The following is a 24440-nucleotide window of genomic DNA, read 5'->3' as shown; positions in this document are numbered from 1 at the left end:
ATATATTGTGTTCGCGTCCTCCGACCAACCCACTTGTGGTAATAAAAACTTGAGTTGGTAAGTCGGAAAAAGACCGGGAAAAAATTTCGCGAGATATTTTTCAAAAAGAATTTTTTTTCGCCAGAACTAATTTATGCAAAATTGACAAAAACTCACGAAAATTAATTTCGGTAAAAATTAATTTCTTTAGGACACTCCTGTGGCTACTGACAGTTTACAGGGTGGTGAAAAATGGTCTAAAAACAATGTCGAATGGCGCTATACTGTGATGGCACTGGGAACGAATTTGCTTGCTCCGATCTGAAAATCCCTGGAAAAAATACGCCCAACTGACTCATTTTTGCAGGGTCTTCAGGTTGCGAACACAACATATTTTTGATGGTGGCCTAATATGCACAGGCAAAAAATAGACAACAAAGTTCAAAGATACTAAGTAAAAAAAGACTGATTCTAAAATCGGTATGTCTGCCTGTAAATAGAGAAGATAGTTGCAAAAAATTAGCAACTTGAGAATACCATCACAGTTTTAACCAAACCTTTTAAAAGAGCCAATGATCCACCCTATATCTAACACAATGCCAGCAACATAGCCAATGAGCCCAATGCACCCTGTAGTGGCTAGATGCAGCGCGACTCAGAACCAAGTTAAAAAAGCGAGTCCACGATTCACTGAATGTGAGTTGGATGTAAACAACAATTTTACGCCTAAAAGTTGTTTATATAAGAGTGTTGATGATGCAGATACACCACGTGGGTGATCATTCAATTACTTGGCAACAGCGAGATGTTCATAGCTGTTTGCAGTAAATGCGAGGAATGGTATCACAGAAAATGTGTGTCCATTCCTTTAAAAGTATTTAAAAACAATGACGAGGCTGTTAAATGGAAGTGTGGAAAATGTTAATGTTTATTCAAAATACCATATTTCTATTTCTTACGATTATGATTTTACTAAGCATTTTTTATGTTTTTTTATTTACATTTTACATACTTTTTTTTAAAAAAAAGAAGATAAAATGATGATTTAATTTAAGTTTCATCTATCCTCTATCTCCCGTCCTTCAAACTTGTCCTCAAAAAACATTGATGGAGGGTTACCTCCGAGATGAAGTGTATTTGGAAAAAATATGATGCTTCATCTAGCTATGCACCCACACACAACACAACAAATAGCCAAAGGAGCCAGATTTAAACTAACCATAATCTTGCTTTTTGAGCTAGCTAGCTTAGCTGTGAGCTAGATGGCTGGCAGACAGAACTTTCCGCTCATAAGTTAATACCAAAATGCTCCTCAGCTAAATAAAGAACAGTTCGTGGTTTCGCAAATACCTATCATAAAAACTAAAATTTAAAACTTCAATTAAATGTTGTGTTGTTAAAATGAGCCATTTAGCTAGTTATGAACATCAATCATTTAATCAATCATTTTATTTCAAATGTTGTGTTCTTTTCCACTTTTATTCTATTCCCCCATACACCATATTGGCACATATCTTACCCACCATATTTGATCAAATTTGATCAAATTTTCGGATTTAATCCGATTTGGCCGCAATATAAACGGCTAACGTTTTTTTCTGGAAAAATCGGTAAGTCGTCCACGTATTAGTTCCTGAATATGAAGGAGATATAATATTCAACATGCGTTAGACCTATGTACGTTCCCAAGCCTTGTGGAGATAATGATGTGCTATTCTCCATAAAGTCCACTTTGTTGCAACGGGTTAATTTAAAGGACGGGTGACCTCGTGGATTTTTCCACGGGCTAACGACTAGTCTCTTTAATAATAGTCGTCGTCTGTCTGTCACGCATATTTACGGGACGAATTTATTTGTGTGCATGCGCTAAATCACGCTCGTGAAAACTAAACTTTTTAAAAATGGTAACCATAGCTACGCCGAGCAAGGGAAAGACAATAGATTGCAACGCTTCGTTGATTTTAAGTTTTTAAATAGTTTATAGTACGCGCGGTTTTCTGGGAAGCACTTCATGGAAGGATCCATTTAGTCTGTGAATATGTCGTATCCGACATTGTCGTATTCTTCCAACGACATCCGACACACGACGTTAAGCAATTTATCAACGCCGTAATGTTGTTAACACATAATACTGCCTACTATACATACTACTGCCTAGCATAATATCTTTGTAATATACAGTAATACAGTGTAGTACATAGTAATATCCCGTATTTTACACTGTATTACTTTGTAGTATTCGGTAATATACTGTAATACCTTGTAGTATTCGGTAATACACTGTAATGCCTTGTAGTATTCAGTAATACACTGTAATACCTTGTAGTATTCGGTAATACACTGTAATACCTTGTAGTACACTGTAATACCTTGTAATATTCGGTAGTATACTGTAATACCTTGTAGTATTCAGTAATACACTGTAATACTTTGTAGTATTCAGTAATACACTGTAATACCTTGTAGTATTCGGTAATATACTGTAATGCCTTGTAATATTCGGTAATACACTGTAATACCTTGTAGTATTCAGTAATACACTGTAGTACTTAGTAATATACTGTAATATTTTGTAGTATTCAGTAATACACTGTAATACCTTGTAGTACACTGTAATACCTTGTAATATTCGGTAGTATACTGTAATACCTTGTAGTACACTGTAATACCTTGTAATATTCGGTAGTATACTGTAATACCTTGTAGTATTCAGTAATACACTGTAATACCTTGTAGTATTCGGTAATACACTGTAATACCTTGTAGTACACTGTAATACACTGTAATACCTTGTAGTATTCGGTAATACACTGTAATACCTTGTAGTACACTGTAATACCTTGTAATATTCGGTAGTATACTGTAATACCTTGTAGTATTTAGTAATACACTGTAATACCTTGTAGTATTCAGTAATACACTGTAATACTTTGTAGTATTCAGTAATACACTGTAATACCTTGTAGTATTCGGTAATATACTGTAATGCCTTGTAGTATTCAGTAATACACTGTAATACCTTGTAGTATTCAGTAATACACTGTAATACCTTGTAGTATTTAGTAATACACTGTAATGCCTTGTAGTATTCAGTAATACACTGTAATATTTTGTAGTATTCAGTAATACACTGTAATACCTTGTAGTACACTGTAATACTTCGTAATATTCGGTAGTATACTGTAATACCTTGTAGTACACTGTAATACCTTGTAATATTCGGTAGTATACTGTAATACCTTGTAGTATTCAGTAATACACTGTAATACCTTGTAGTATTCAGTAATACACTGTAGTACTTAGTAATATACTGTAATATTTTGTAGTATTCAGTAATACACTGTAATACCTTGTAGTACACTGTAATACCTTGTAATATTTGGTAGTATACTGTAATACCTTGTAGTACACTGTAATACCTTGTAATATTCGGTAGTATACTGTAATACCTTGTAGTATTCAGTAATACACTGTAATACCTTGTAGTATTCGGTAATACACTGTAATACCTTGTAGTACACTGTAATACCTTGTAATATTCGGTAGTATACTGTAATACCTTGTAGTATTTAGTAATACACTGTAATACTTTGTAGTATTCGGTAATACACTGTAATACCTTGTAGTATTCAGTAATACACTGTAATACCTTGTAGTATTCGGTAATACACTGTAATACCTTGTAGTACACTGTAATACCTTGTAATATTCGGTAGTATACTGTAATACCTTGTAGTATTCAGTAATACACTGTAATACTTTGTAGTATTCAGTAATACACTGTAATACCTTGTAGTATTCGGTAATATACTGTAATGCCTTGTAATATTCGGTAATACACTGTAATACCTTGTAGTATTCAGTAATACACTGTAGTACTTAGTAATATACTGTAATATTTTGTAGTATTCAGTAATACACTGTAATACCTTGTAGTACACTGTAATACCTTGTAATATTCGGTAGTATACTGTAATACCTTGTAGTATTCAGTAATACACTGTAATACCTTGTAGTATTCAGTAATACACTGTAATACCTTGTAGTACACTGTAATACCTTGTAATATTCGGTAGTATACTGTAATACCTTGTAGTACACTGTAATACCTTGTAATATTCGGTAGTATACTGTAATACCTTGTAGTATTCAGTAATACACTGTAATACCTTGTAGTATTCGGTAATACACTGTAATACCTTGTAGTACACTGTAATACACTGTAATACCTTGTAGTATTCGGTAATACACTGTAATACCTTGTAGTACACTGTAATACCTTGTAATATTCGGTAGTATACTGTAATACCTTGTAGTATTTAGTAATACACTGTAATACCTTGTAGTATTCAGTAATACACTGTAATACTTTGTAGTATTCAGTAATACACTGTAATACCTTGTAGTATTCGGTAATATACTGTAATGCCTTGTAGTATTCAGTAATACACTGTAATACCTTGTAGTATTCAGTAATACACTGTAATACCTTGTAGTATTCAGTAATACACTGTAATGCCTTGTAGTATTCAGTAATACACTGTAATATTTTGTAGTATTCAGTAATACACTGTAATACCTTGTAGTACACTGTAATACCTTGTAATATTTGGTAGTATACTGTAATACCTTGTAGTACACTGTAATACCTTGTAATATTCGGTAGTATACTGTAATACCTTGTAGTATTCAGTAATACACTGTAATACCTTGTAGTATTCGGTAATACACTGTAATACCTTGTAGTACACTGTAATACCTTGTAATATTCGGTAGTATACTGTAATACCTTGTAGTATTTAGTAATACACTGTAATACTTTGTAGTATTTGGTAATACACTGTAATACCTTGTAGTATTCAGTAATACACTGTAATACCTTGTAGTATTCGGTAATACACTGTAATACCTTGTAGTACACTGTAATACCTTGTAATATTCGGTAGTATACTGTAATACCTTGTAGTATTCAGTAATACACTGCAATACTTTGTAGTATTCAGTAATACACTGTAATACCTTGTAGTATTCGGTAATATACTGTAATGCCTTGTAATATTCGGTAATACACTATAATACCTTGTAGTATTCAGTAATACACTGTAGTACTTAGTAATATACTGTAATATTTTGTAGTATTCAGTAATACACTGTAATACCTTGTAGTACACTGTAATACCTTGTAATATTCGGTAGTATACTGTAATACCTTGTAGTACACTGTAATACCTTGTAATATTCGGTAGTATACTGTAATACCTTGTAGTATTCAGTAATACACTGTAATACCTTGTAGTATTCGGTAATACACTGTAATACCTTGTAGTACACTGTAATACACTGTAATACCTTGTAGTATTCGGTAATACACTGTAATACCTTGTAGTACACTGTAATACCTTGTAATATTCGGTAGTATACTGTAATACCTTGTAGTATTTAGTAATACACTGTAATACCTTGTAGTATTCAGTAATACACTGTAATACTTTGTAGTATTCAGTAATACACTGTAATACCTTGTAGTATTCGGTAATATACTGTAATGCCTTGTAGTATTCAGTAATACACTGTAATACCTTGTAGTATTCAGTAATACACTGTAATACCTTGTAGTATTTAGTAATACACTTTAATGCCTTGTAGTATTCAGTAATACACTGTAATATTTTGTAGTATTCAGTAATACACTGTAATACCTTGTAGTACACTGTAATACCTTGTAATATTCGGTAGTATACTGTAATACCTTGTAGTACACTGTAATACCTTGTAATATTCGGTAGTATACTGTAATACCTTGTAGTATTCAGTAATACACTGTAATACCTTGTAGTATTCAGTAATACACTGTAATACCTTGTAGTATTCAGTAATACACTGTAATGCCTTGTAGTATTCAGTAATACACTGTAATACCTTGTAGTATTCAGTAATACACTGTAATACCTTGTAGTATTCAGTAATACACTGTAATGCCTTGTAGTATTCAGTAATACACTGTAATACCTTGTAGTATTCAGTAATACACTGTAATACCTTGTAGTATTCAGTAATACACTGTAATGCCTTGTAGTATTCAGTAATACACTGTAATATTTTGTAGTATTCAGTAATACACTGTAATACCTTGTAGTACACTGTAATACCTTGTAATATTCGGTAGTATACTGTAATATCTTGTAGTATTCAGTAATACACTGTAATACCTTGTAGTATTCGGTAATACACTGTAATACCTTGTAGTATTCAGTAATACACTGTAGTACTTAGTAATATACTGTAATATTTTGTAGTATTCAGTAATACACTGTAATACCTTGTAGTACACTGTAATACCTTGTAATATTCGGTAGTATACTGTAATACCTTGTAGTACACTGTAATACCTTGTAATATTCGGTAGTATACTGTAATACCTTGTAGTATTCAGTAATACACTGTAATACCTTGTAGTATTCGGTAATACACTGTAATACCTTGTAGTACACTGTAATACCTTGTAATTTTCGGTAGTATACTGTAATACCTTGTAGTATTTAGTAATACACTGTAATACTTTGTAGTATTCGGTAATATTCTGTAATACCTTGTAGTATTGGGTAATATACTGTAATACCTTGTAGTATTCAATAATACACTGTAATACCTTGTAGTATTTAGTAATGCACTGTAATACTTAGTAATATACTGTAATATTTTGTAGTATTCGGTAATACACTGTAATACTTTGTAGCATTCAGTAATTCACTGTAATACCTTGTAGTATTCGGTAGTATACTGTAATACCTTGTAGTATTTATTAATACACTGTAGTACTTAGTAATATACTGTAATACTTTGCAGTACTGTTTAGGTATTTGGTAGTACACTGTAATACTTAGTAATATACCGTAACTAGTCGATATGGTCGGTCCAAAATCCACTTAGACAGAGAAAAATAATAAAAAGTTGCATTTAACTTTTGATGACGTCAGCACTGTCCTGTTCATATACTTAAAAAATGTTCTTAAAATTTTGTTAACTCGTAACATCTCAAAATAGCATAAATTTGCATACCCGTCGCCTTCAGCGTATAGATCTTGAAACCCTATGGGGTTGAAAAAATTTTGATGACGTCATCAACCTCTCCACTCCAAAACGGATTTGGGGAATCAGGTTGCGGAAACTTACCCAAATTTGTCCTAGGTGGTCCCTAGTTACCCACACGGTGAAAAATCATTGACGTCAGCACCTTGTTTCCAAGTAATTTTACCTCAAAGCTGTAGGTGCGCTGTAGTGGATTAACAAATTTATTATAGGATATATATTGAAGTTAAAGTAGTGTTATTGACGTCGCGCCGTAACGACAGAAAACCTAACATATTAGACATACATTTTACGGCAATATTAAAGGAAAATAAACACATTCTCTCAGGCAGAAAAATAGAACTTTAATGTGTTTTACTGACAGCAGCTTTGCATTTGTATATCCCTATATCCAAATATTCCTGTATCTGCACCCAGTAACTTGCAGTTGACCTGTCTTTTTTGGGATACAAAAAGTAACTTGGGTATGGATGCCGGAATTATTCTGTAGCCTTTATGGCGTTGCCAAACATTTATGCGCCCAGAATGGAAGGGGGTACATTACAATTTAGGCATTCATACATGCATTATTCTGTACCCTCTCTGGTGTTGCCAGATATTCATGCGACAAGAACGGGAGGGGATACATTAAAATTCAAACATCCATACCTGATTTATTCTGTACCCCCTTTGGTGTTGCCAGATATTTATGCAACCAGATTGGGAGGGGTACATTATAATTCAGACATCCATACTCCAGTTTTTCTTTACCCTTTATGGCGTTGCCAAACATTTATGCGCCCAGAATGGGGGGGGGGGGGTACATTCCAATTTAGGCATCCATACCTGAATTATATGTACCATTTCTGTCGTGGCCGGATATCTATGCGGCAAGAACGGGAGGGGGTACATTAAAATTAAAACACACATACCTGAATTATTCTGTACCCCTTATGGCGTTGCCAGATATTTATAGGCACAGAAAGGAAAGGGGTACAATGTAATTCAATCATCCATACCTGAATTGTTCTGTACCCTCTATTGCGTTGCCAGCTATTTATGCGACCATATTGGCAGGGAGGACATTTTAATTCTGGCATCTATACCTGAATTATTCTCTACCCTCTCTGTCGTTGCCAGATACTTGTGCACCATAAACAAGAGGGGGGATAAAATAATTCAGGCATCCATGCCTTAATCTTTAGAAATAAGTTTGGCTAGCTACATCACTACTGTAACAAGGCACCTCTAGAGAGAGGTACAAATTTGACAATCAATTTACTACGTGATTACGCAGTTTGTATTTTTATTTAAGTTCCGTTTTTCCTAAATTTTGTGTATTTTTGTTATGATTTTTTTTACCCTTAGACTTTTACCCTATCATTCTGTTGAGTGTCGATGACAATTGATCATTTAGTTCCATTTCAATTTTGAATCATTCGTCCATTTGACATTACTTCTATTTCTGGTTATATATAAGTGAAGAAAAATTGTTTGCCTGGTTATTAGATTAATCTCTAACTTAAAAAGCATTATCCTGCCATATACAAAACGCCAGAAGATAGTAAAAAGACGGAAGTAGTTAACACATTATGTACATAACTTTCTTTTTTTCTTTTTTTAACCTCAATGTTTCTTAACTCAATATTTACAGTTCTTCGTATGTTGGATTTCCTTCTTTGTCGCATGTCTTCGTTTTCTTGTTCGTTAGGGTCACTGATGAATCTCCTCCTCTCCCGACTCAGGAGAGCTTGGCGGTATCATTTCTTTTAGTTGAGGAGTCGTGTTGATGATTTCTCTGTCCCACCTCAGGAGAGCTTGTGTCCATTAGATCCTGACTACCCTCTACACGATGAAGAGGAGAAGGCGTGTTTACCTCTGGTAGCTGATTGCATTGAAGTAAAAGGTTTCGGTGTACCACATTGGTCTTGCCAGATCCAGATCTTATTTTGTACACAGGTAAATTGAGTTTCTGTGCGATTATTGCGTAAACATCTTTTTCTCAATAGGATTTTACTTTTCCGGTCTAACCTCGTTCTTTAAGGTTACAAGTAGAACCCTGTCTCCAACTGCAAGTATAGCATCATAAATCTTTTTGTAATAATTCTTTTGTCCTGATTTAGCAGACTTGGATGAAGCAAGACAGGCTTGTTAAATAAATCTTTTCTATTTTTCTGTAGAAGTATGGTGGTCCTCAATTTCAATCTGTTATGGCGTCCAAACGTTAGGTAAAACGGTGTAAGTCCAGTTTTTTTGTGCACTGTGCTATTGTAGGAAAAGACAAGGTGTTTAATGTGGTCTTTTCACTTTTCTTTCTTGTATTTTTCCACAGTCTTAAGCATATTTATGATTGTGTGATTCATCCTTTCACATTGGCCATTGCCCATTGGGTGATATGGAGTTGTCCTTGAGGATTCCATGTCACTTAATTCCTGCAGTCTTTTCCAGAGTTTGTTGTCAAACTCCTTCCCTTGGTCATGGTGTATGCGTTTGGGAAATCCGTACGATAAAATGAATTCATTGAACATCTTTTCAGCTGCCGCTCTGCCTGACTTATTCTTGGTAGGATAGGCTTGGGTAAAGCGGGTAAAGTGGTCAGTGATTACCAACATTTACTCATATCCTCTTTTTGCTTTGTCAAGATGCAGGTACTCTACAGTAGGCCTTTCCATTGACTCCTGATGTTGATATGGGCTCTAATGGTGCTCTTTGTTCAATGTTTGGCTTTTTATCCTTTATGCACTTGCATTTCTTGAAAATAAACATTTTGACATCACTAGCCATGCCAGGCCAGTAAAATCTCCTCCGTGCTAATTCAATCACGCAATCATATCCCAGATATCTCCTTGAACACCATCCTATGATAACATGTGGGATGAACAATCTGGTTTGCAGTTGTGTTTTTTTTAATTAATATTCCTTCAGAGTTTATAAACATCTGTTGGCAGTATCTTGCCAGTAGTCTACTTTTTCTTGAGATTTTCTTCTGGATAGCTCATAACTTTTGGTGATTTGAGTTGTTTCACTAATAAATACAGAATAATCTTTTCATGTTTAGGTTCCCACACGATGGATTCCGACGACGATTTGTGACCAGCAGTTCGTTTATTGGAACGTTTACTTGCTAGTTGTACTGCACTGTAAACCTTTCGATAACAAATCATATAATGGTTTTGTTATTCTTTAGAAATCTTTTATCGATGACCTACAGTATCCAATAACACCTAACTCTAGACGTTAATCTTTGACCGTTTTTGGTTGTTCCAACAATTTGTCCAATGCCTCCGTGTTGACATAGTCATTGCGGTAACTAGTGTCATAAATTACTTTCCCAAGATATTTGACCTCTCTTTTAAAAAGGCAACATTTTTTGGATTAAGCTTAATCCCATGCTCTTTTAGTTGTTGCAAGACTTTTCGTAGATTAGATTTATGCTCCTCAAAGTTGTTGCTGTAACATAGGATATCGTCCAAGTAAGGTATACAGATAATATCTCGAAATCCTACTAAGCACTCATTCCTGTAACGCTGAAATGCGGGTGGTGCGTTATTAGGACCAAAAGAAATCCGTAACCACTCATACAGTGCCCAAGGTGTCGAGAAAGCAGTGTAATGCCTAGAGTCCTTGTGGATAAAGCAAACCAGGATTTCACTCCAAGACCATCGAGGATATCTTGAATACACGGGGTAGAGGCATTTTGTCAGGTATGATTTTGCTGTTCAACCGAGGATAGTCGATACAAAGACAAAGATTGCCATCGCACGCATACCATAGGACTAGGATACGATGAGTACAACGTGTTTATCCACTGGTTGGTCAGCAAGTCCTTTTGGTAAGTTTTTACTTCATCATGGTGGTTTTGGGATCGAGCAATATCTTTGCCATACCTGGGTGTTGTCTGAGAGCTCTAATTTCCGCTTCAGATTTTAAATTCTACCGGTGTCATTTTTATCCCTAGAAAAGGCTTTTTTTTCGGCGATGAGATATCGTGAACTTCCTTTTGCTGAGATGGTGTTAAATGCTCAAGATTCGCTGGCGGTAACCAATTATCCGACCTAGACATGTTGTCGACTTAAACCGAGGAATTGGACATAGATGTAGGCGATGTGTGTGTTGAAAGTTGGGGACTTAAATGGGTCCATTGTCCCTGTAACTCTAACGAAAAAACTGTTGATATTTGATTCAAAGTACTGGATTTCAAGTACTGGTGTTCTGGATTTCAATCTAATCTCACTACCAGTAAAACTTTGAAAAGGAACTGTGATTGTCACTGACTTTCCTAGTGCCAACTTTGCCACTACTTCTCCGACCTTCAAATTCTGATCAACAATGAGAGGTTCAAATATCACTGGCACAGTCTTACAATTTGAAATTTTAATTTTCACTCTGCACTCCTATATGGTGTTTTAAAAAGAGGCTTATTCAACTGAACTACAGAAACTGTACTTGGATTGTCACTTATATCCTTCATAACTGATAGAAAAGAACTCGTGACTTTTGAAGAAAGGTTAAGCGTTTCTGCTACTGGCTGTTCATTAGAACTATTGATTAGGTGTTGATGACATTAAAGCCGATTATCGGTTGGTCGATGCTTGAATCGGTTACCAGGAATGGATCGGTACATGGTGGTCCATTTTTCAGTGCAATTTTCATCACAGCGACTCCGTGGATCCCAACATTTGAATTATTGGCAGCTTTGAGGCTCCTTCTCCAATAAATTCACGGATACTGGCGATCGGTTGGTTTGGAAATTATCAGCAGTTATATAGCAGTACACAAACGGGAATCATTAACAGGTTTCATATATACATGGTTAGTAAGAGTTGGTTTACTCCCGTCCGAAACAACACTTACTGGTTTTTCTTGATATGTGCACTCAACGCGAAAATGTCCAGCTTTGCCACATTTAAAACAGTGATTACATTTTTCCGCATTTTGATTAACGTATTTTTCGCATTTTCGCAATCTTCGATTCGGTGCCGGTAACTTTTTCTTTTTTTTTTCTTTTTTTTTTTCGGTGTTCCGCTGGGTTTTTTTCACATAATTATACATATGCTGTCTTACTTCAATACTAAAACCATTAAATGAATTAATAAAAAAATGAATAAAGTAAATACTCATTGCCTCCAACTTTCGAAAGAGAGATGGCCAGATGAATGTCACTCAGGCTGTATTCGATCTTTAGTGAGCGTGAGCCTCTTAAACACAGCAATGTCGATCGGAAAAGGCTATACGATAGCTTCGTTCGTATGAAGTCTGTTACTCTTTGGGGTTTTTCACCTTTTTTCTCAGCCATCATCTCGCACAAACGTGTGTAAAATGTTTTACACTTACGACCCATGCTACCACTCGTCGAAAACACCAAAGGCGTGAAGGTACCATTCTCGATGTTGTTCACACGTTTATTGTAGTGCCTTTTCTTCTCCCCTTCATTCCTTTTGGAGCATTTTTCGAGCTCCAGACCCTGTACCTCTGAGCATTTAGGTCAAAGACCCTGATATCAAAAAATGCTCTATGTACAAGAGTCCAGAAACCCGTAGCGCTGATGTCGAGTCGCGCTTCTTGGCTTCTGTTCATTGTCCGGTGCGTCAGGTGTTCACCATCCATTTCGACAAGCCTCGGTTCCCTTCTAACGTCAAGGAAGACTTCGTTTAACATGATTGACGTTAAATCACGAATTTCGTTATGTCGTAACGTAACGAAGCTTCCCTTCTTGCACGATAACGCGTGTGCTATGTCGAAACGGCTTCCGCATACAAATTCCGTTGGGAGTCTTGGAAGCGACCAGCTATACCTGATATGTAAGGCGTCTTGGAATTTTAATCATGGCGGAACTTTTTGTCACTTCTTCCTCTTCTTCAGACATCCTGAGGATTTCGTTTTGTAGTTTTCTTGTTAGGGATTTGGAGTTGTCGTGCTCGATTGGGTTGTCTGACATACGTTTTTGAGTCCAAGACCACTAAGTCTTGGAGGCAATGTCAACAGCTCGTGCTCATTGTCGTTGATGGCCTTCCCTCTAGTGATCGCTGGGATGAACTGATGCCGTATCACGTCCTCGATAGGCTGCGGGTATCTCTTAAAGCCAGGTATAGTTCGGATGAGGTAAGTAAATTTGTGTTGGTATCCGCTGACGTTGCATGCGTATGCCGCTTGTGGTTAAGTCACGGCGATTCGGGTTTGAAGAGACAATTCCTCTGACCATATTTCCACTAGAGTTTTACAGTGTTTTTCTTCCAGTCACCGCGCCCAGATGTCGTTTACCTTCTGTTGTTGCTTGGATGTTGGTTCCCCGGAAGCTTTCCATGGCTTCGGCCAAATTGTTGAGGCAAGTAATCAAAATGGGTTCCTTCAGTCGCAAGGTTATCCCACCAGGTTCGTAATGATCTGCATTTCCCTGGTGCAGTTATGTCGTCAGCATGGGCGGCCATCTGGTCCTGTTCCACCATGATCGACATCAGTTCGTCCAGGAGAGGTGTTATTCCCGTAGCGTAGACTGCCATGCCGATCGGATCACCTTGTGTTGTTTCCCCTTTTGAACTTAGCTCTATGCCCCCAATAACAAATAACTTGGCTGGTGTGCGGTAATAATTCAAAACATAGTTTGCGAAGACTGGGCATACCACTTTGGCGTTGTGTAGGAGGGCTTGTCGATTGATGTTGTTGAACGCATTTGATGCATCTACCAGTAGAACCGCCTCTGCTTCTTCACTTTCGAACACTCTCCTCACAGCGTGGACTGCAGCCTCTCCTCCTGCTTTTTGGCCAGAACACATCTGCACTCTAAGTAATGATGTCTTTCTTGATCACCACCATCACCGTTTTACCACATATTCTCCGCAGTACTTCACTGACTCCGATTGATCGACCACCGGGTTGCTTGTCTAATGGGACCAGTCTGTACGCAATAAAAGCTTCAAGGGATTCGTCACCGAGACTTTCCGTACAAAGACTCTTGGTTGCATTCGCTATCGCGATCCTAAGATCTTTCCCACATTCACCGTACATTCTTGATGTCAGGATTAAATTGGCGGTTGTCATCCGAAACCGCCCGCACTTTCCCGCACTCGCCCGAAGCATACCCGAAATGCAATTCCTTGTGAAATACCATGCGGACAACAGTTCGAAGAAGGCGCTTGAAGAGACAGGAGTTAAGTAATCAAGTTTAAGGTATTTATCAAGAAATCTTATCAAAAACAGTTCTTTTAAGAACTTCGCCACCGCATAGTAAGTTTATTTCAATTTTATAGTGTTTTTGAATTATTTGTGGTAAATCTTTGAGTGTTTTTGTGGTGAATCTTTGAGTGTTTTCTTTTGTTCATCTGTATTTTGTTGTTGTTTCTAATAACTATCATCTTCTGTATTTTGCCACAAATCGCTTATAGCAAATTGTTCAAGCAAATTTGTGGCTATTTTTGTGGGTGAAGGGTGTACTGCAGACATGTAGTTTCGATTTGTTTTTTTCGAAGAATACTTGACTGCATATTTTGCAAGTTTGATCTTGTACTTTTTTTACATTTTCTTTTTTAACATATAAGCTTCTTGCCTCTTTTACAATATCCCGCCACTTTGCTTTCCTGCTCCCAACTTTTTTCTCCTTCACATTTCTCAGATGTGATCAATGCGGATTTTGGGGAACTCCAGTAAAAATCCCTTTTTTATTTTTTGTTTTCTACCTACTCAGAAAAGCATAAGAAATAAAAAAAACTTACTTCACTTGTTTTCCTTATTTAAAATTGTTGTACTAGCCTTTGCATATTCAATTTTTCTCTTAAAAAGACAGACAGGTGCGATTTCATTTAGGACTGGACTCGATTATAAATAATGACATCACATCGTGCTGAAAGTTTAAGCGAGCACAGAGAACCTTCATGTTCATGTGTTATAGCGTACATTTAAGTCGCTTCTCGTATGTAATTTACGTTTAAATCTTTAAAAAATGGTTAGTTGCTCTGCGTTTCAATGTACCAATCGATCAGAAAAGTGTTAAGCAGTCAGTTTGTTCAGAATCCCTTCTGTGAAAAAGAAAAAAGAACTTAGACAAAATACGTCATGCAGGTGACCTATCAAGCAATCAAAGTTTTTATTTTTGTTTGTTGCACTTCACAGATAGTTCTTTTAAAAGAGATCTCCAGGGAATAAACTTCCGTATTAAAATATATTTTAACTTTGTAAAAATGCCATTTTAGCTAGTGAACGCGATCAAAGTTTCTCATTTTTTCTAATTTCATTTTTTGTAATTATATCCACAGAACACAACCAAATAACGTTTTATACAATTTTATAATAAATAAAAGAACATTACCAATTTCCAATACAAACACCGTCAAGTTACACATGTATCTCTCATAGCGCTCAAGTTTCTATTCATGGTTTTTCAAAAAAGAAGTTTTTTTAATGGAAGAACCTGCCGAATATTTTCGGGGGGGGGGGGGCAATGTGCCCATTTTCTTCAATCTTTGTTACTGTTAAGGCTGCATGTAATGCTGATAATGCAGTTTCTAAAACAGCTTTGTCAAAACAACCACTTTATAAATCAGTAGCTTCTGCAACGCATTTATAATCATAATGATTTTTATTTATACAATATTAATACCCTGTTTTAACTTAACAACTTATCATGACTTATGAGACACAAGAGGTTTGAAGTCGCATAACTGTAGCTTTGTAAAGTAGTCTTTTTCATAAAGAGAATTATCCAATTCTAAGTTTTCTAAGGTATAATCTTCGTCATTATAACAAGACGTCTTATCAACGAACAATGCAAACAGTAAGTAAACAAACTTTTGGAAGATGTGCTGCTAAGCTCACAGACTTTCTGCACAATGTGACGTATGCTCATTTATCTAGTCCTCTCGACTTTGCGCAACCTTGCAAATTTATTTAAAATTGAAGATGTTTACAGACCCGATTAAGGTTAATTTGACATTTATGTATTGTCTTATCAAAATAACATTTTTTTCAAATATTTTTTTCCAGTGCCCCTTAGTTAACAAAATCTCTCTTTTGAAAATGGGCTTTGGCTAGCAACTTGTCGAAAAATAATTTCTTTTAAAAGGAAAAGTTCGGCCTACTACAATTTTTTGAGTCCGGTAGCTTTTAGTGCCTGTTTTTTTTTTGTTTTTTTTTTTTAATTTGTTTTAATAATTTTTAATAATTTTAATTTTAATAATTTAGTTTGTTTTAATGGCCGTAAGAATAGTTAATCAGACAAACTGCTTAAACGGGGCTGGAACTCTAAGGAGTCAAGGTGTCGCGCACGGTAGGACAGATGTCAGATGTGAGCATCGTCAGACCGTTACCCAGCTATCACATCACAAGGTAGATAACACTAGGTTGAGGATTGCTAGTGTAAATGTTGGTACTCTGAGAGGTAGAGCAGGTGAAGTAGTTGAAATGTTAGAACGTAGATCTGTTGATATGTGTTGTGTTCAGGAAGTTAGGTGGAGAGGAGCTTCAATGAGATTTGTGGAAGGTAGGAGGGCAAGGTATAAGCTTTTTTGGATTGGTAATAGTGATGGATATGGAGGAGTTGGCATATTCGTTGCAGAGAAGTGGGTAGAAAAAGTAATAGATGTTATGCGTGTTAATAGTCGTATTATAGTGATAAAGTTTTTGATAGCTAATAGGATTGTCACTTTTCTGTCAGTTTATGCTCCACAGTGTGGACTCAGTGAGGAAGATAAAGATAAGTTTTATGATGAGTTAATAGCAGTCACATCAAAGTTTGGAGACACTGAACTTGTCATGGTGGGTGGTGACTTTAATGGTCATGTTGGGAAGTCATCTGAAGGTTATAGAGGTGTACATGGAGGCTATGGATTTGGAAGCAGAAATAAGGAAGGGGAGAGATTGCTTCAGTTTGGAATGGCAACGGACATGGTGGTTTGCAACACATCATTCAGTAAGAGACAGAGTAGGCTGATAACATATGAGTCAGGTGGTTGTAAGACACAGATAGATTACTTCCTGGTTAGAAAGTCAGACAAGAAAGTGGTGAAGGACGTGAAAGTTGTATCGGGGGAAGAGTGTGTTTCCCAGCATAGGCCGCTTGGTTTGTGATATTATCTTGAAGAGTGTTAAAGAAGCGAAGGTAAAGTACAGGCCTCGTCTTAAAGTCTGGAAGCTGAAGCAAGACATTGTAGCAAAACAATTAAGTGCAAAGTTCAGCAGTTAGCCCACAATGGTCAATGTGATAGTGACAATGTTAAAAGTACTTGGACTACTTTGAAGAATTGTCTTCTAGATGCTTCTGACGATACCTTTGGGTAGACAAAAGGACCAGCTAGACATAGACAGACCTGGTGGTGGAATAATGAGGTTGACCAGTGTATAAAGAAAAAAAGGAATCTTTGAAAAGAGTGGAAGTCAGGTGGTAGTAAAAATATTTACTTATAAGCTAAGTGTTGTGCTCGTACAGCAGTGTATAAGGCAAAATTAGAAACAGAGAGAAACAGATTTGCAGATGTGTTAAGAAGGGAAGACCAGCGCAATGAGGTATTTAAGATAGCAAAGCAAATGAAGAAGACTAATCAAGATGTTGTAGGTGAGAAGTGTATACGTAATGATGAAGGTGTTTTAGCTAGCACAGAGGAGGAGAAAAGGGTAGCTTGGAAGAATTATTATCAGAGGTTGCTTAACAGTGAGTTTGATTGGGATGATGATAATTTGTCTGATGATGATGTTGTAAAAGGGCCAGCTATGCAGATCAAGACAAAATGGGTAGTGGAGGCTATTAGGAAGTTAAAGATTGGCAAGGCTGCAGAGATGGTAAAAGCAGCTGAATATATTGGAGTTGAGCTTATTACAAGTCTTGCTAATCAGATTATAAAGACTGGTGCTATTCCGAGTGAGTGGCAGTCGAGTGTAATAGTAAATTGTTTCAAGGGCAAGGGTGATGCATTAGAAAGAGGAACTATAGAGGTTTGAAGTTGGCTTATCAAGTAATGAAAGTTATTGAAAGAGTGATTGATAAGTTACTTAGAGAAAGAATTGATATAGATAGATGCAATTTGGTTTTGTTCCAGGGCGTGGCACTACAGATGCAATATTTTTACTCAGACAGCTTCAGGAAAAGTATTTAGAAAAGAGAAAGAATCCCTATTTTGCCTTTGTAGATTTAGAGAAAGCTTTTGATAGAGTGCCACGTAAAGTTATTTGGTGGGCTATGAGAAAATTAGGTGTGAATGAGTGGCTAGTTACGATGGTTCAGTCTATGTACAGCAATGCTAGAAGTCGTGTCAGGATTAACGATTCACTTAGTGATGAATTTAGTGTAAATGTTGGTGTACATCAGGGTTCTGTACTTAGTCCTTTGTTGTTTATTCTAGTCTTAGAAGCGCTGTCGATGGAGTTCAGAACAGGTTGTCCATGGGAGTTATTGTATGCAGATGATTTGGTTCTCATAGCAGAGTCGATGGAAGAATTAGTTGAAAAGTTTGAGAAGTGGAAGAAAGGACTAGAAGAGAAAGGGCCAAAGGTAAACACAGCAAAGTCTAAAGACATGATAAGTAGCATTGCAGCCAAGTGTGACCTTGTAGTTGGAAAGTGGTCTTGTGGAGTTTGCAGGAAAAGGGTTGGTAGTAACTCAATTTTTTGTTAGACTTGCAAGCATTGGGTACAAAAGAAGTGCAGTAGTATTAGTGGAAGGTTAAGAGCTGGCATACAGTTTGTATGCAAGCGTTGCAAAGGTGAGATTATAAAGAATGAAGTATTTCCAGCTTTAATGAGGTACAACAGTGGCTCGTTAGAGATAGTTAAGAACTTCTGTTACTTAGGTGATATGTTGGGCAGTGAAGGGGGTGTTGGAAGAAGTGTTACTTGCAGGATAGGTTCTGCTTGGAAAAAGTTTAGAGAGTTACTTCCTTTATTGACTAGCAGAGTCCTGTCAATTGAGGTAAAAGGTAGGTTGTATGAGGCCTGTGTGAGAAGTGTTATGTTGTACAGTAGTGAGACATGGGCAGTGAAGCAGGAAGATCTTGACCGTTTAGAAAGGAATGATATGAGAATGGTTAGATGGATGTGTAATGCCAGTCTGAGAGACAGAAAGAGTTCAAATGAGCTAAGAAGCAGGCTAAGTCTCCGTAGAATTAAAGATGTTATCCAGATAAGAAGATTGAATTGGGTGGGGCACTTGGAAAGAATGGAGGAGGATAATTGGGTAAGAAAGTGTAGAGACTTCATAGTTCCTGGGGCAAAGCCCAGAGGCAGACCGAGAAAGACTTGGCAGGAGGTTATAAGGACAGACTTAATAGAGAGCAAGTTGAGTTTAGATCTAACACAGTCTAGATCAGATTGGAAGAGGGTCATTAATATACCCCATACAACCCATGCTAGCATGGAAAACAGATGTTAAGCCGAGAATGATGATGATGATGATTTTCGAGCATTGTTTGGGTCAATGCAGGTTTTTTAGGGCGAATACTTGAATTTTTGCTTCCCCTTGATGGTTCTGGATGTTCATTTTTTAGGTCATTTTATTTGACCATGTTTGCGTTAGCTAGCTAGCCACTAATATTTTGTGTTCTACAAAATTATTAGGAGGAAATTCTTTTTTGACCTAAATAAAAATTCTTTTATGACCTAAATAAATAAACAGTATGTTCATTTTTTAGGTCATTTTATTTGACCATGTTTGCATTAGCTAGCTGCCAACTACAGGCAAGCACTGCAATCATGGAAAGTTGAAATAAGCTGTCACTGTTATTAGCAGTGTAATTTTTCCCACCCTAGCAATTCAGATTTTCTGATAGTAAGATAATTATGCCCGGGTCTCGTTCCTATTTTTTATATATAAGAACCGGTGAAATGTAAACTAAGCTGTTCTTATTTTCAAAGCCTTTTTAGCCAAATTGGTTCTTATTTTGTTCTTAATATTAAGAACATGTCTTCAGAATTTACCTGTTTCGTGTTTATTCATGATTTTTTTCCTATCAAGTTTCTCCAAAATTAATGTGTTTATATATATGTGAAAAATGTTGATAATGGAACTCTATAATTATGTTCACGAAAAATTGAACGAGAGAAAAAGAACAGTCACAAGCAATCATTAACTTGACAGTGAAGAGCAAGAGAACTTATGTCCTTGGTTTTTCTTAAAGGTTATCTTTTGGAAAATGAAGTTAATTTCATATGAAATAGCTTAAAAGATGTCTAGAAATTTTCTTGATTGGTTCTTTAGAATTTGGACTAAGAAGATTTACTAATTATGCATGTCATGAACTAGCTCTGCAAGGGTGTTATATTTAACATTTTTGACAGGCTGTATGTAGTTAGAAATGTTTTCTGGCTGTTCACTTTGACATTTTAAACATTTTACAAAAATTTCAATATTAAGTTACCATAATTATGCTCAATAGAAAAATACATGTTTTAGAACTAGTTCATGTCATAATTTCGCATAATCAGCCCAACTTTTAAGACAAATATCTCAAAAAAGAAAGATTTTTCAAAAAAATAAAAGATTTTTCAAAAAAATGAAAGATTTCTAGAGAACTTTCAAAGAATTTAACTTGATTTTTGCGTGATGTAACCATTAATTTTATAAACAATGATTCCAGCCTGAATCCGTTCTTGTTTTTTTATTTTGTTACAAATCTAAGGGTCACAAGTTTTTTATAAAACTTTTGTAAAGCTGTTACAATCCCTTTTTTTAGCCCTTATAAATCACATCACCTGTATATAGCTTTTCCAACTTCTGTTTGCCTTCATTTTAAACTCTCTTTTTTAGGTTCTGAAAACATGGAAATTTTATATTTCTTGTTTCTTGCACACATTATTGTGGTTGTTCAGCCCGTCGTTTTGAATGTCACCTCCCATGAATTGCTTCATGATTTGCTATCTAAATTTGGAACAAACCCTACAGATTGGAGATATCGCCAACCAGTACCATTGGGAGAAAATAACGAATATCAAGTGTTACTAAACTTAAACTTATTTGTTTTATTAGAAAAAAAAATACCCTAGCTTTATGTGCAAAAATATCAGTCCTATTTCTTTACGCTGATTTTATATGATTTTTTTTCTATCGAAATTTTGAGAATCTCAATAATTCTCTTGGTATACCTCGCGTGTAGCAAACGTGCTCCACAATTTCGCTTCGCTCGCAAAGCTAAATTGCTTCGCAAAAAGAACTTTTAGAAAGTGTTTATTCTCGGACATTTTTGTTGTCTGGGGATATTTATCCCTTGGTTGGTAAAAGTCTTCATCGGAATTCAGGTATATATAGCTACATTCCATCTGAGGCGAGGTGTGAAGATAAAGGAATTATTACCTAAGGTGAGAACTATGTTTTTTACTCTCCAACTCACCTTGCATGTATTTAAGGGTTTTCAGTATATTCGCTACGAAAAGGTAGTTGTGGGAGAGCTTTTTACAACAGACTATCCAGAACAAATACAAAAAGATTTAGCTAATTAGCTATAGCTAGCCAGCTGGCTAATTGTTTTTGTAATATGAGCTTTGAACAGAATTTTCAGCATTGTGGAGGAGTTCTTTCTCAATTAATATTTGTGTTGGTATTAGATGCAAGAACTTGACATCTGGATAAGTAAGGTTGGTGAAGAAAATAAACAACTCTTCGAATGGCTATTAGAAAACAAAGTTTGTTGAGTGAAAGGTCATGGTAAAATGTATTATCAGCTCAGCATCGTTGGTATTGGTAGGTGATAATTCTCTTGTTGATATTTTGAGAACCTTGACATCCATAGAACTTTTCTTGCATCCTTCTTTTTATTCCAAGCATCCTTGTTTTCAATTGCTTTTAAAAACCAAAAGGCAAATATTTTTATATCTGAAAAAAGTTTATTCAGATTTTCCCTTTCCCATATTGTTTGTGATATGAGTCTTTCTCCTGAGGAGGCAGGTAAAACCGAAGCAATCAACATCTGTACCCCCAGACGTGGCTTCCTTTTCTATCAATACTTGCCTTGTCAACAGTAATAAAGAGAAAAATTAATACGTTTTACCCACAGTTCGGCTTGTTACGGTTTCGAACTCTCTTTACACAGTGTATATTGCCACGCCCATCTATTTTACCTGATGGAGATCAGTTAAAAATTTTATTTTGTTATGAAGGTATTGGTGTAGACTTCAAGCCTTGTTCCAGGTTGCAACCTTCTTAAGAGAAAGTCGCATTTTCCTATTTCAGCATGCAAAAAAGCAGAAAATTGCCCTTCTTAATTCTTCTTAAAGTTCAAACGAAACTTGAGTTTAGCCCTATGAGTAAACAAATATATCTGAATAAATACATGGGTTGAGGTGTGTTTGTATCATATCACGTGTATGTACATTTCATCTTCATTATCCTGATCTTTCCATATTCTTATTGTTTTTGTTATGATTGTGTTTTATTTTGCTGTCCATGGCTGGTGTGATCACCTAGTCATGCTGATGAAGCCTGATATTGGCAGAAACAGCAAGAGTTTATAAATATTGAAATATATTCACAATTGTCTCACTTTATTGTAGTTAATCCCTGTTAATTTTAGTGCCTTTATCTATCTTAAATAAGACGTGTAGGACGGAGAGTTGATTGTTACAAAAAATGTTCTTGGAGATTTTCTTATAGCTTACCGTTTCTTTTCGTCAATTTTATTAATAACTAGATAAATCGGTAGACAATTTTCGGCGATTTTTGTACCCGCAAAGTTTAAATTAGTGAAAGATTCTGACCCCACCTGGGAGGGGGGGCTTACAGCGCCCCCAGGACCCCCAGCTGCTAAATTCAAGACTTTGTCCAAATATTGCTGCGCAGCAGCAATATTTTGACTAAGTCTAAAAAAAAGGCTGGATCCGCCCCTGGTCATGACTATTGATTGAGCGTTGTTCAAGTCAGTTCAGCCAGTTTTAATATCAATTCTCTAGTTAACTGACGTCAAAGATTAAATCTTTTTAAAACAAAATTAAGCCTGCAAAGGAATAGCGGCGGAGTGGCTTATTTCAATGCTAAGAAAGCAGAAGGGTTTAAAGCCAGTCAACTTTCAGGAACAAAAAATTTTAAAAACAAAATAATTAGCAGATATTTAATCAAATTTCAGTATTTTTATTGCTTTTTTCCGATTTGTTTGATTTTAAGTGGAAATCCACCTTAACGGAAATGGTTTTTATATTCTTATGTGGTTAAGTTTTTCTGTGATTGGTTAATGTGCACGAAATATACTACGGAAAAACGAGTGTAAGTTGCACCTATTTTTCAATGCCATACTCTAGAAAGGTTACACTTCATAATTTGCTGAATATCGAGCAAAATGACAATTTGTAGAGAAATTCATTCCAAAATTTTTTACTCAAAACATTATTATTATAAATAACAAACGTTCGCGGTAATGGGAAACAAAGGTCAATTTTTTTATTTTTTTTACTTTTTTCACTTAAAATGAGGTATGATGTGACATGACAGACATGTTTTTATTATTTATTTTTACTCTAATGTTGACTAGAAGCAATTTAAAGTTTCAATGGTTATGATGTCATAGTTGATTTAGGCTATACTCATAGTTAGTATGTAGGTCAGATTAAACAAAATTCATTAATTGCTATGGTTCTGAAGCAACAACACGAAAGCAAACAACAACAATGACAGATAATGTTAGAAGTATATTTCTCTTGTTTCATGTCATAACTACACTTGAGTTTGGGGAAAGGGGGGGATGTCAGGTTTGGTATCAGGGGGGCCCAAACCAGATGCGTGTGTTTCCATCCTTACCCTTAGTAAGACGTATCTCGTGGAAACGTCTGCGTATCTCGTGGAAACGCTAACTCAGCAACTCGCTTGGAAATTGCCTACATCTCCGCGACTCACTTGGAAATCGCCTACACCTCAGCAACTCGCTTGGAAATTGCCTCTACCTGCTATGGCGTATCTCGTGGAAACGCACCTCATTTGTTAGGAAAACAAACGCATCTTCATCCCATTTGGCTGACGAAGGAAGCCCGACATCCCAAATTTACCCCAAACTGGATTTTTTAAAGGAGACTATTTTGCGATCCATCATGTTATTATCTAACTTTCAAAATCTGATAATACACAACTTTAAATTGACAAATAATAACTACAATTGCTGTCAATAATACAAAATCAATGAATAAGAATTGTACTTTAATTTAGAGTTATAGCAGTAATAGCACTATCAATTGTTTGTGGCAAGAATAAACTGAGGATAATTTGGCGGAATCGGGTGAGGATGCTAGGCTGAAGAGAAGATATTGTCTCAAGCTCACGTGCGTGTTCCCAATAAATTCGCTCTTCTCCACTACATCCGGAGCTCTTCTCCTAGTAGTGTTCGCTCTTCTCCACTACATCCGGAGCTCTTCTCCTAGTAGTGTTTTCTAGCTTAACTAATCTCTCAATCACATCCGGAGCTCCTCTCCTGTGATTCCATTTCCTCTATCATACC

The 24440-nt window shown here is 36.0% G+C and overlaps 2 protein-coding genes across 2 annotated transcripts in view; one reads left to right on the top strand and one right to left on the bottom strand.

Moving 5' to 3' along the window:
* LOC130655062 (protein Red-like) overlaps nt 1-24440 on the bottom strand; it is a 61551-nt gene that overhangs the window by 13202 nt on the left and 23909 nt on the right. The window lies entirely within an intron of this gene.
* LOC130655072 (uncharacterized) overlaps nt 18770-24440 on the top strand; it is a 94744-nt gene continuing 89073 nt past the window's right edge. Inside the window, exon 1 of the mRNA XM_057457772.1 lies at nt 18770-19450. Coding sequence (XP_057313755.1) covers nt 18770-19399 — 630 coding nt within the window. The 3' untranslated portion in view covers nt 19400-19450. The remainder of the gene's footprint in view (nt 19451-24440) is intronic.

Source organism: Hydractinia symbiolongicarpus, chromosome 8 (assembly GCF_029227915.1).
Source record: "Hydractinia symbiolongicarpus strain clone_291-10 chromosome 8, HSymV2.1, whole genome shotgun sequence".
Lineage (NCBI taxonomy): Eukaryota > Metazoa > Cnidaria > Hydrozoa > Anthoathecata > Hydractiniidae > Hydractinia > Hydractinia symbiolongicarpus.
The sequence above is the reverse complement of the archived record's forward strand: the minus strand, read 5'-3'. Positions and strand labels throughout refer to the sequence as shown.